This window comes from Rhinolophus ferrumequinum, chromosome 16, assembly GCF_004115265.2.
Source record: "Rhinolophus ferrumequinum isolate MPI-CBG mRhiFer1 chromosome 16, mRhiFer1_v1.p, whole genome shotgun sequence".
NCBI classification, from domain to species: Eukaryota; Metazoa; Chordata; class Mammalia; order Chiroptera; family Rhinolophidae; genus Rhinolophus; species Rhinolophus ferrumequinum.
The window spans coordinates 12,409,754-12,422,475 of NC_046299.1; the positions used below are offsets into that span (position 1 = coordinate 12,409,754).

At 40.4% G+C, this 12,722-nt stretch overlaps 1 protein-coding gene across 3 annotated transcripts in view; it reads left to right on the top strand.

Annotated features, from left to right (window-relative positions):
* GFRA1 (GDNF family receptor alpha 1) overlaps nucleotides 1-12,722 on the top strand; it is a 203,348-nt gene that overhangs the window by 128,258 nt on the left and 62,368 nt on the right. For all 3 annotated transcript variants that reach the window (XM_033130943.1, XM_033130945.1, XM_033130944.1), the window contains one exon: nucleotides 10,898-11,234. In XM_033130943.1, the coding sequence (XP_032986834.1) occupies nucleotides 10,898-11,234 (337 nt within the window). The remainder of the gene's footprint in view (nucleotides 1-10,897; nucleotides 11,235-12,722) is intronic.

Here is a 12,722-nt window from a genome sequence, read left to right on the forward strand (position 1 = left end):
CCGTAGAAGGACTACAGAACTGAGCTACTGCGGATCAAGTGTTCTGATCCAGAGAAAGTCATTAAAAGATTTCTCTTTTAGAAAATTAAAGGCATTTGTGGATGTTATAAAGATTATCTGAGATTGGGGAAAAAATACTCATAACTGAGAGCCAGTCCTACTTGTAATAGCAAATTTCATGGTTGAAGATGCAACAGAATTGAGTACAATTAATAGTTCTGAAGAAGTCATTGAATTCTGGGGTAGGCCCCGAACATAATTAGATTATTAAAAATGGCCTGTCTTAGGCCAACTATTACTAAATTGAAATCCAATTATGGCTTTATGATTTTGCTGAAAAATATTTAGCTGTTTTGCTTGAGTCCTCGTGGAAGATCATTTCCTCTTTGCATCCGCGTTTGCACATGTCACAATACATTTTTCAAACAAATCTGACCTCAATTATCTCAGAATCAATCTTACATTAGATAAAATATATTTTAATGAGTGTTTTTATGTCTAATATCATAATTGTGCCTCTCTATACTTGAGGAATTAAAAGATGGCGATAGAAGACTTTTGCAAAATATCTTTTTAATGAGAGGCATACCTATTTTAGAAATAACTGCATTGTGCCATCTTACTACAGGGAAAGGCATGATGCTCAGATATGTGCCTGAGTGTGCTGCAAGACAGGCTGTGTTCGGTTTTCAGTAATTGGCATTGGAACTGTAATAAAGCAGTTGTTTGCAAAGAAAAGGCCTCAGAAATTTCATGCGCTCCTGCCGTGTGGATTTAAATGCTAAGTTAAATATTTATGAACCCGAGATTTTTATAATTGATCATTGTATGATTTATACATAGTAATTATAATTAGGTTGAAAGATTTTGAAAAGCCAGTTTCCTGGTAGCCAAGGCCATTAAATAACGCTAAGCTGCCAAAACAAAAATTAGGTGGGAACCCAGCCACCAAGTTCTGAGCGCCTGTCCCCATGTCCTACATAGAGTGAGGCACCACTCCTCACCAGGCATCTCACCTGGGCACCGACTCCTGCATCACCTGCTATCATTTTTCATGCTTTTGTTACAAAACTCGTTGAACATAAACAAGTAGGAAACTTCAGAGATCCAATGTATAACAAAAAGAAAAGGTGGAGGAGGTTGGAAAGGTTAATTAAAAATGTAATGATCCCATTTGCTGAGACAGCACTATTAATCATTTTGCAGCAGCGAGCATCTGAGTTGCACACCACTTAATGGCGGCATCTAATTTTTTAAGGTACGGCTGGGCCACAGCGTGTGCATTGTGGAAATGGAAGCCCTAACGGGTGAGCTGGGGGTGAGGGAGCATGAGGCGAGACCATGGCTCTGTGGTGAACACCGGACACTGTCTTCACCAGACGGAAGCATAGTTCCAAATTCACAGGTAGAGAGAATAATTCAGTCACTGTGAACCCCGGAGAAAACTTGGGTACGGCTTGAGGCTTACTGCAGTTGTGTAAAGTATGGAAAAATACGACGAGGAGGAAACTCATCATCGTGTTCTCCAATATGTCTGAAGCCGGGTATGAATGATAAAAATGGGCTTCCAAGAGCCAACATGTGCTCTTTCGATGTAATTTTTAGCACCCCAGCTGGAAAAGGCCAAGCTCTTGAAGGATTGCTTTCGTAGGTGGCAACCTGTTTGATCAGATGTATCCTCTGATCCACGTGGACATCAGAAGGCCAGGCTGTAAATGTGAGCTTCCAGAAAAGCCTGCTCTATCCCTGTGAGGATCGTCAAGCTTTTTGCCCATTTTTGTAATTTGCTGGGGATAACACTTTACAGAGAGCCTGTTAGGAGAATGGTAGTTATGTCAACATGGTAATTAATCAAGTTCTAAAGGAAGAGGAGGAAACCAGTTGTGAATTGAATTCTGCCGCCCTGAAGAGAAAGAACGATACCCGGAAATGGGCAAGCATTTGCAAACAGCGTTGTGCTCTCACTGTGTCTTGTGACCTTTCTGCTTAATAAATCACATCTGCATGCAGGCCATGCAGATTTTTATGTATTTACTGTTTGATTCTCCCTCGTCATCTATAGAAATGGATTTCTAGTTTCTTGCATCTGTGTTTCATCCTGAATCATTTGGACTGGTTAGTTGGCCCCAGCAATTGCCAATAACAGTGGCATTTTCTAAGTGTAGATAATGAGGGGCTGGCGGCCACAGTGACAGCTCCTTTGATTTGGGACAGTGTAAGGATTGTACTTGGGATAAAGGCGGTTCCTCGCTCCGGAGGAATTTAGAATGTGAAAGTTTCTTCCGGTGCATATTTCATCCCTGACACCTCCACATATCCCTGTGTTGGAGGGACCTTTTACATTTGCTCTGCCTGTAGGTCAGGGTTGAAATCATTGTTGGTGCATGTACCCTTGGCAGCAGCAAACAGCTGAGAGGCGAGCCCTGCCTTTGAGTGTTGGGGTTTTACATTCTGGCCCTGATCACCAAGTTTTATCCTAAACACTATAATCAGAAAATGCAATTTATATTATAACCATTAAATGAAAGAACCCTGAGGCTTGAAGGGACTTTAGATATAGCATCTCACAAATAGGGAAACTGAGGCTTACCTGGGGAAAACTGATTTGTACAAAGACGCTCAGGTGTTTGGACCACATTTCCCCACCCCCCACCCCGACCCTGACTCCTAATTTATTGCTCCTTCAGCAGCACCTGCCCCTTTTTATTCCACGTTCTGGGAGCTGGCCATCCAGTTGGCTATGAAGGTTATCCCTCCTATGCGTAAGAAAACAGAAAACGAGTCTGTGATTACAGCCAGAGAGGCTTAGAATGATGATAGAGAAAGCAATCCGTAACCTGCAAAGTAACAACATGGTCGTCTAACTTTGAAAGGAAAAACTCGTTAAATGCATTCTCCATAATGCAGAGCTGGGCTGATGCTGGACAGGAGTTCATTAGCCTGAACAACCCACATGCATACACCCTCCCCCAAGAAAAAAGGATTTCTAGTAAACGCCCTCCTTTCTGAGAATACTTCCCATTTAGACAGCATCCCAGACATTCTACTGAGTTAAAGAATGAATAACAGCAGATGGAGGAAGAGATTAGAGGTGGAGGAGAGGGGGGGAAAGCAACATTTGAATGCCGAGCTCTAAAATGAGCTGTGGAGAGGACGGCACTCAGGGTTATTGTAAAGCTGTCCCGAAGCCTTCCCACGCAAGCGACAAGGTGCCTGTGCCGAGGCTGTAAAACGGAGCCGTGCGCCTGCTTCTCCAGCCCGGTCTGAGTTGATGGAGAATTGGGTGCGACTCAAGTGGCCTCTGTTGAATCGTCTGCTCATTCCTCCCTTGCCTCGAATCATTGAGGCAGCATTTTTGTGCACTGGAAGATCTATTTAGTAGATACAGGGGATCCGTCTTCTTACCAAGTGCAAACGCACCTCTGGTACCTATGTTCTGTGGTTTCAGGAGTGTTGATTTTGAACTCCGTTGCAACAGGAAGTGTAGCAATACCTGAGAGTTGGAGGTGAATTTGTGAGATTAAGAAGGGAAGGGAAAAGGCGGAGGGGCTAAGAATTGTTTCCCACATTCTGTGTCTTTGAAACTTGTTAGAAAAGAATACGATAGACATAAATCTATTTTTACCAACATTTCATTTGAACATTTTCAAACATATAGAAAAGGGGAAAAAAAATTAGTCAAACCACCACCTGGATTCTACCATTAAACTTGAGTGGAATTGCTTTCCCAGTATCCATCTATCCATTCTTGTGTCCGTCTATCAATCCATCCAAGTTTTTAAAATGCAGGTATCAATATACTTCCCCGAAATGCTTCAGCATACATATCATTAACAAGTTTTCATTATTGGTTTCGGTTTTCTTTTTTCCTTTTCAGGTAAAATTGATATATGTTCAAACCTTAAGTACACCATTCTCTGAGTTTTGACCCAAACTTCTATCAAGATGGAGAACATTACTCTCACTCCAGAAAGTTCCCTCTTGCCTCTTCCCAGCCATTCCTCACCTCCATCCCCTACAAGCAATCACCCTTATGATCTTTTTCATAATAAAGTAGTTTTGCCTATTCTAGAACATCACATATATGGAATTATACAGTGTGTACTTTTTTGTGTAAAGCTTTATTTTTTTCACTCAGCATAGTAGTTTTGAGATTCATTCATGTTATTGTATGTATCATTATTTCATTTGTTCTTGTTTCTGAGTAGTGTTTCATTACATCGATAGAACACAGTTTGTTTACCCATTTGCTTATTGATGAACACATGTGCTGTTTCCAGTTTTGGGTTATTTTCAATATAGTGTTATCATATTCTTGTACAAATCTTTTTGTGGACATATGTTCTCCCTTCTTTGGAATAAATACCTAGAAATGGAAATGCTGGGTGATAGGGTAAGTGTATGTTTAGTTGTATAAAAAAGCTGCCCAACATTTTCCCAAAGTGGTTGGACCATTTTACGTTCCTATCAACAATGTGTGAGATTCCAGGAACTCCACATCTTTGACAACATTTGGGCTCGTTAGACTTTAATTTTATATAACCGCTGTGGTGGGTGTTACGCTGTATCTCCTTGTAGTTTTCATTTTCTTGATAACTAATGATGTTGAACACTTTGCATATGCTTATTGTCCGTTCATATATCTTCTTTTGTGAAGTGTCCATTCAAATATTTGGTCCATTTTTCAATTGGGTTATTTTCTTTTTTATTATTGAGTTTTAGGCATTCCTAATATATTTTAGATACTGGTCCTTTGTCAGATATATTGTTTTGCAAATATTTCTTTCTAGTCTGATTTGTCTGTTCATTTTCTTAATTTTTTCAATGTCTTTTGATGATAAATTTTAAGTTAGATGAAATCTAACTTATCAATTTTTTTTCTTTTAAGTTTATTGCTTTCTGTGGTCCTCTGGAAGAATGAATTTTTTCTTTGTCTACTTCCAAGATTATCTTGTTTTCTTCTGAAAGCTTTATGATTTTAGGTTTTATGTTTGTCCGTGATCCATTTTGTATTAATTTTTATGTATGGTGTGAAGTAGGGGTTGAGGGGTTATTGGTTTTTTTTTTTTAATTACATTGATTTTTAATTATTCTAATATCGTTTGTTGAAAAGGCTTTCTTTCTCCACTGGATTTGTTTTGTGACTTTGTCAAAAATGAAATGACTGTAGATGTGTGGGTATTTTTAATCTGAGTTCTGTTTTCTGTTCCACTGTTTAATTTGTCTATGCCTATGCTGTACCACACTGTCTTGATAACTAACTGTAGCTTTAAGGTAAATCTTGACATAAGCGAAAAGTCCTTCAGCTTTGTTGTTCTTTTGCAAATTGCCTTGGCTTTATTATATCCTTTGCATTTCCATATAAATTTTAGAATCTGCTTGCCATTTCAAAATATATGATGATTTGGCGATTATTGACATCTTAACAATATTGAGTCCTCTGATCTATGGACATGGTATATATATTTCCATTTATTAGGTCTTCTTTAATTATCTCAGCATTGTTTGTTAGTTTTCAGTGTTGAGGTCTTGTATGCATTATGTTAAAAATCATTCCTAAGTGCCTTTTATTTTTGGGGGGGATTTGTTTTTGGTGCTATTTTATATGGAATTCCATTTTTAAATTTTGTTTCCTGTAATTTTTGCAGATAATGTATAAAACTATAATTGATTTTTGTGTGTTAACTTTATATCCGTTCACTATGACAAATTCACTTATTAGTTCTAGTAGTTGTTTTGTATATTCTTTAGAATTTTTCAAGTCCTCTGCAAATAGAGATTTCTTCCTTTCCAATCTACATACCTTTTATTTCTTTCCATTGCTTTATGACAATGGCTAGGACCTCCAGTACAATGTTGACTGTAAATGGTAAGAATGGTAAAAATGGGCATCCTTCCTTTCTCCTGATTTTAGGGGGTAAACAGTCAACATTTCACTGTTAAATATGGTATTAGATTTAGGTTTTTCATAGATGCCCTTTATAGATTTCATAGATTGAGAAGGTTCTCTTCTATTCTTAGTTTGATGAGCATTTTTTATTATGGAATGAAAGTTGAAATTTGTAGAATGATTTTTCTTTCCCGATTGTGAGGATCATATTGTTCCCTTCCTGTCTGTTGATATGGTGAGTTACATGGATTTTTAAATATTAAACCGACTTTGCATTTTGGGATTAAACCCTAGTTGGTCATGACGCATTATCCTTTTAACTTGTTGCTAAATACTATGTGCTAAACTTTTTGCACGTATGTTTGTTAGAAGCATTAGTCTGTGACTTTATTCTTTTGTCTTTGTCAGGTTCTGCTCTTTGGTTAATACTTGCCTCATATATCAAGCTGGGAAGGGTCATGTGATTGTTTTGTGTGTATGAGAATCAGAAGCAAAAAGGAAATCACACATTGACCTGTGAGCTGGAAATCAATTAATAGTTTTTTGCCTCTCTAAATGTGCCAGGTTGTGCATTCTGGAATTTGTCACAGGCTCTGAAATAAAGATAAGGAGATAATGCTTTGGCAATGTTATTTATCAGTGAGAACAGAATCAGCTGAAAGTGAGGCTGAGTCACATCAATTGCTAAATGGGATAAACTTTGAGCAATTGCTTTGGACATAAAATAGTTCCCACATTATACAGAGCTTTTCTTTCAAAAAATTGATTTCCTTTTTGATACCATTAAGATGAAAATATTTAATTAGTAGTTTCTGTCTGTTTAACAACTTTAAAAAAGGAACTAATGTTATTATAACCGAGCAGGCATACACTAGGCCAATTTTAGTTTTCTTGAGATATAACTGACATACAGGACTGCATAAGTTTAAGGGGTAAAGCATAAAGACTTGACTTACATGTATTATGAAATTATTTACCACAAGTTTAGTTAACATCCATTACTTCAGATAGATACAAAAGAAGAAGGAGAAGAAGGGAAAAGGAGGGGCAGGGGGAGGGGAAGGGCAGGGAGGAGGAGCAGAAGGAGAAAGAGAAAAGGAAAATAGTTTCTTCCTTGTGATGCCAACTTTTAGGATTTACTCTTAGCAACTTTCAAATACAAACATACCGTAGACAAATGTTCGTTATAGTCTTCACGGTATAGATTACATCCCCATATCTTGTTCACCTTATCACTGGAAGTTTGCACCTTTTGACCACCTTCATCCAATTCCCCCACCCCCTCTCCCTGCCTTTTGTAACCACAAATCGGATCTTTTTTTCTTTTGAGATTTATTTATTTATTTATTTATTTGATTCCACATATAAGCAAGATAATACAGTGTTTGTCTTTCTCTGTCTGACATATTTCACACAGCATAATGCCTTCAAGGTCCACCCATGTTGTCACAAATGGCAGGATTTCCTTCTTTTTATGGCTCAATAGTATTCCATCATAGTATGAGAGAGTGTGTGTGTGTGTGTGTGTGTGTTTCTTTATCCATTCATTTGTTGATAGACTCTTAGGTTGTTTCCATGTCGTGACTATTGTAAATAATGCTGCAGTCAACATGGGTGCACATATCTTTTTGCCATAGTGATTTTGTTTCCTTCGAGTAGATACCCAGAAATGGAATTGCTGGATCATATGGTAATTCTACTGGTAATTTTTTGAGGAACCTCCATACTGTTTTTCACAGCGGCTGCACCAAGTTACATTCCCACCAACAGTACACGAGAGTTCCCTTTGCTCTGCATCCTCGCCAACACTTATTCTCTCTTGTCCTTTTGATGATGGCCATTCTAACGGGCATCAGGTGATACCTCATTATGATTTTGATTTGTATTTCCCTAATTATTAGTGATGTTGAGCACCTTTTCATGTACCTGTTGACCATTTGAATATCTTCTTTGGAAAAAGAGTCTATTCAGGTCTTATGCCCATTGTTTTATGGGATTATTCGTTCTTGTGCTATTGAGTTGTATGAGTTTTTTTCATATATTTTGGATATTAACCCCTTATCAGATACGTGATTTGCAAATATTTTCTCCCATCTGAAAGGTTGCCTTTTCATTTTGTGATGGTTTCCTTTGCTGTGCAGAAGCTTTTTAGTTTAATATAATCTTGTTTAACTTTTATTTTGTTTCTTGCATTGTATCCAAAAAAATCATTGCCAAGACCCATATCAAGAAGCTGTTTTCCAGGCCAATTTTTCAAAACTCGTATATTATGTGGACTACTTTCAGAGGGAAATAAGTTTTCCAGACCTATTATAATTTTATTTGAAATTTATAAACATAAAACTACAGCTCTTATTCTTTGCTTTTACACAATTATAAAAGCAATACACACTAAGTATGAACAAAACTTTAAAAACAATGAAATAATGCAAGTTAATATTTATTTAATATAAGGAATGGTATTGTTTTGCTGAAGCTAAATTGATGCTTACGGTTGGAATGCAGTACTCTGTTTCGGCATGAGTTATTTTGAGTTTGGCAGGTCTATATTACTGGGTGCCATGTGATGACTTAATTCTTCTGCCATTTTTCTCCATTTGAACTTACACGAACTGTTCATATACCACTGATTACATCATTTAAGTGTTACGTCTACGTCTGTGCCTCTGTGCCAATATCTAGCCTTAAGGGCCTAATCCAGGTGATTTAGAATTTGGTCATATTAATTTATTTTAGATATCATAAAAAATGCACAATTTAGAAATCTCCTAGTGAACTATAGACTTTCAAGAATATAAATCACTGTTGCCCATGGGTCTATCAGCGTGGAATTAGAAGTTCTCAAAAGAAGAAAAGTCTAGAAGTGTCACTAAGGCCTGGAGGCCTGAGTGATCTTGTCAGGGCACGTGGTGAATATTTCACTCCCTGAGTCTTAAGGAGCCTGGGTGTGAAAACAGAGGAGCCAGAGAGAAGCCGATGTGGGAAGGTCATGATGGAGAAAATGTACCAGGTGTGTTTGTTAAACCAGCAGCAGTATACACGCAGCTTCTGGCTTCCTACACTGCTCCCCTATGCAGGGCTGAGTGTCTTGTTTATTTCCTTCCACACTGAATTGTTGGATTCAGATGTCATCGGCAGAAACACGAACCTAGGGCATAGTAAAAATACTGCTCATGGCGCCAAGGTATCATTTTGTGTTTTCAGACTTTTGCATATTGGGTTTTGTTAAAGCAAGGCACATCATCAGAACAGGGAGAGTTTCTCTGTCCCTGAAATGTTGGACTTGCTGTGTGTGTCCTTTACTTATTTACTTACTTAAACATTTCTTTTTTTCATTGTAGTAAGAATATTTAACATGAGATACACCCTCCTGACAGATTTTTAAGTGTGCGAAAGAGTATGGTTAGCTCTAGGTGTAATGTTGTATAGCAGCATAACCGAAACTTTGTACCCCTTGAATAACAACTTCCCATTTCCTCCTCCCCGCCGGCCTCTGGCAACTACCATTCTACTCGCTGCTTCTATGAGCTTGAGTGTTTTATGTACCTCATATAAATAGGGTCATGCTGTGTTTGTCCTTCTGTGACTGGCTTATTTCACTTAGCATAACATCCTCATACATGTCGCATATGGCAGGATTTCCTTCTTTTTCTTAAGGTTGAATAATATCCCATGTGCCCTCTAGACATACGCTAAATGCAGCGCTCTTTCAGTCCCACCTAACCCATCTGGACTCTTTCTTCTCTGTTGTCAATTCTCTAGTCTCTTGTAATTTCCCAAATGCCTTCACGGTCCCTGTTGACTGGGAGCATAAAGAGAATGAAAGGAGGTCCCAGAATCCAAGGAAGAGCTGAGGCCTGAGGAGGGACTTCCCACAATTGTATCATGCTTTGCTGCTTCCCTGCTATTTCCAGAGGGTCACCACCACACCTAATTATGGATTTTCCATGGACCGTCTTATAACTTGGCTCTGGAAGGTTTTTCCATCACTTCTCCCAGTGCAAATATCTATATCCTAGGGCTGAGCTTAATTTCCCTTGTCCACTCATCTTTTAACTTTGCCAGCTGGGCTTGGCCCTGCCAGCCCACCAAGCTACCCCAGTGTGCCCTGCCCCCACCAGACTCTCTCTCCAGGTCACACGGTGGGCAGCCCAGCAGAGGACAGCCCCCGTGTCTCTGACAGGATGAGCACAGATGGCTTGGGCAGAGGGCTGCGTGTGTTTTATGAGATTCCAAAGGCCCGAGGTGGGTAAGCCCACTGAAATGCTGTCTAAAATACTTATCAGAATTTTTCTAATCTGCAACCTCAATACTCATGGATCCCACATTTTGTAGGTGGTAAGTTAAGTGGAAATTGAGGCTTGTAAATTTTTATGTAATTTATTCTGTTTTTTTTTCCAATGGCCTGGGAGCTAGAACTTAAATACAGCTTTGCTGTAGTTGCTTCTTCCTGTTTAGAGAGCCTGGCATAATATTTTGTCTTCTGGGCTCAAATAACCATGTAATTACTCTGTAATCATATAGTAATTAGCATGTACTATATGCATTTATTACATAATTATATTCCTGGAGGATTGCATGGCAATTTTACTTACATTCAGCATATCATTTCATATACTGTATAATGAACAGGTATATAATTTGTTGCTTTTTTTTTTTTTATCCTAATTTCAGTTTACCAACCAGGAGCGGGAAACTTCTTCTCCTGTTGCCTTGTTTATATGTAGTCGGGCAGGTGCCTGAGCTCCTTTGGCCTTTCTCAATACCTCCTAATTGTACATTGAAGGGAGTGCTGGGAGCTTGTGTTCTGCCTGGGCTCCCAGCGTTTGTACTCCTCATACTTCCTCGTTGTCCCGAACTCATTCAGTGATTCGCTTCGAAACACAGAGTTGATCAGGGCTCCCAGCGTTGCCAGGTAGAAGGCAAGGTCTCAAGTAAGACAGAGGAGGGTCGAGCAGCCCAGGAGCCCTGCACGGTGCTCACGCCTGGCTTTCTCTCCTTTTGTAGTTGAGCACATTCCCAAAGGGAACAACTGCCTGGATGCCGCGAAGGCCTGTAACCTTGATGACACCTGCAAGAAGTACAGGTCGGCGTACATCACCCCGTGTACCACCAGCATGTCCAACGAAGTCTGCAACCGACGCAAGTGCCACAAGGCCCTGCGGCAGTTCTTCGACAAGGTCCCGGCCAAACACAGCTACGGCATGCTCTTCTGCTCCTGCCGGGACATCGCCTGCACCGAGCGGCGACGGCAGACCATCGTGCCTGTGTGCTCCTACGAGGAGAGGGAGAAGCCCAACTGTTTGAATCTGCAGGACTCCTGCAAGACAAATTACATCTGCAGGTAAGCGCTCCCGGCAGCCGGGTGATTAATGAGGTGGCAGGGAGAACCTTCACGGCTGCTTCCGTGGCCAAGATCCCACTGTTTTTTGTTGTTGTTGCTGTTGTTGTTGTTATTGTTTTTTTGTTTCTACCAGGGGAAGAGGTGGGAGGGGAGGGCAGTCATTGGAAGGGATTGGCCAGAAACTGCCCTCTGCAGCTGGCACGCGATTCTTCAGAAGCTGGTCAGGCGCTCATGCTGGGGAAGGTTCCCATCTTTTAACTCGGGAAGCTTTGAGAGGTGCTGGAATGAGGGAATGCCACTGTGCTGGGAGGGTCCTCTGAGGCCAGGTCAGCTTGAAGGCACCTGCCCACTCTGTAAGCCCTGACATGCTGCCAGGTGTCACAAAGAGTTAAGGGAGGGGGTGGGCTGGAAATATAGAGGTTCTTGACCATCAATGTCAGAACGAAGAGACCAGAAAGAGGTTGAGCTGTGTCGAGCCCTGAAAAGGAGGAATTCCAGAATGCCTGGGTCTGTTCTAGGCCATTCAGTCATAGACACAGCTAAGAAAAGTAGGCACCTTCCCGCTCAGCCATGCGTCCGATCCCAGCCTCCCTCAGAAACTCTGCTAAGCTGGGCCGTGTTGTTGGAAACAGTCACTTCCTTGTCCTTTTTGGCCATTTATTAATTTATTCTAATGTTTGAAGGAGTCCACGAACACAGTCTCTCTGTTGTTTGTTTGTTTGTTTGTTTTTTAAAGCAATATAGAATTAGATAGAGGGAAAGAGAAGGTCCCTCTTCATGCTGCTCTCACTTGCCCCCAACTGTCACCGTCAGCAATTTGATGGGTGTCCTTCCAACTGAATTTAGGATTGGGTTCAGTTGCTGATCGAAGCAAGTATGTTGATAAGCAGACTTAAGTCTTTGCAGCCTAAGGCAATGCTGGTGCCACACACAGATGCGAAGGCTGGATCCAGGGCTGGAGTTTCAGAGGCCGCATCGCACTGACACCCGTACTTTGTCCCCAGGGTAGAGCCAGGAACCTTCAAACGCCACCTCTGACAACATCCTATGCACCCCATAAATATTGACAGTGGACCAGCAGATGAGGGCGTGATTATGTGCCTGTTTTCTTATAGCTATCCCATGTCGAAAGAGCAGGGAAAAAAATATCTGATATTCTGAGGATTCTGGTGTGCTGAGGTTCTGGTCAATCTAAGTTTTATTCTGGTAGAATTGGACCCCATTCTTTCCTTAACCTAGCTCTAATAGTGACCAAAGTAAAATAAAAGTCCTCATTCTTTGTAGAAGGTTTTCTGCTGAAAGTTTTCTGAGAGTAATGTCCCTACACCTTTTTTTTCAAGTTGGAAGGAGGTGACCTTGTATATGAGGAAGAGCTCAGGTGACCAAGCGGGACTTGGGAGGAGTCAAGCGTTCCTGCAATGCAACTTCTCCATGGATTCTTACTCCCACGCCCCTTTTCCATCGAGACCCTCTTAGCTGTGGGCTAGG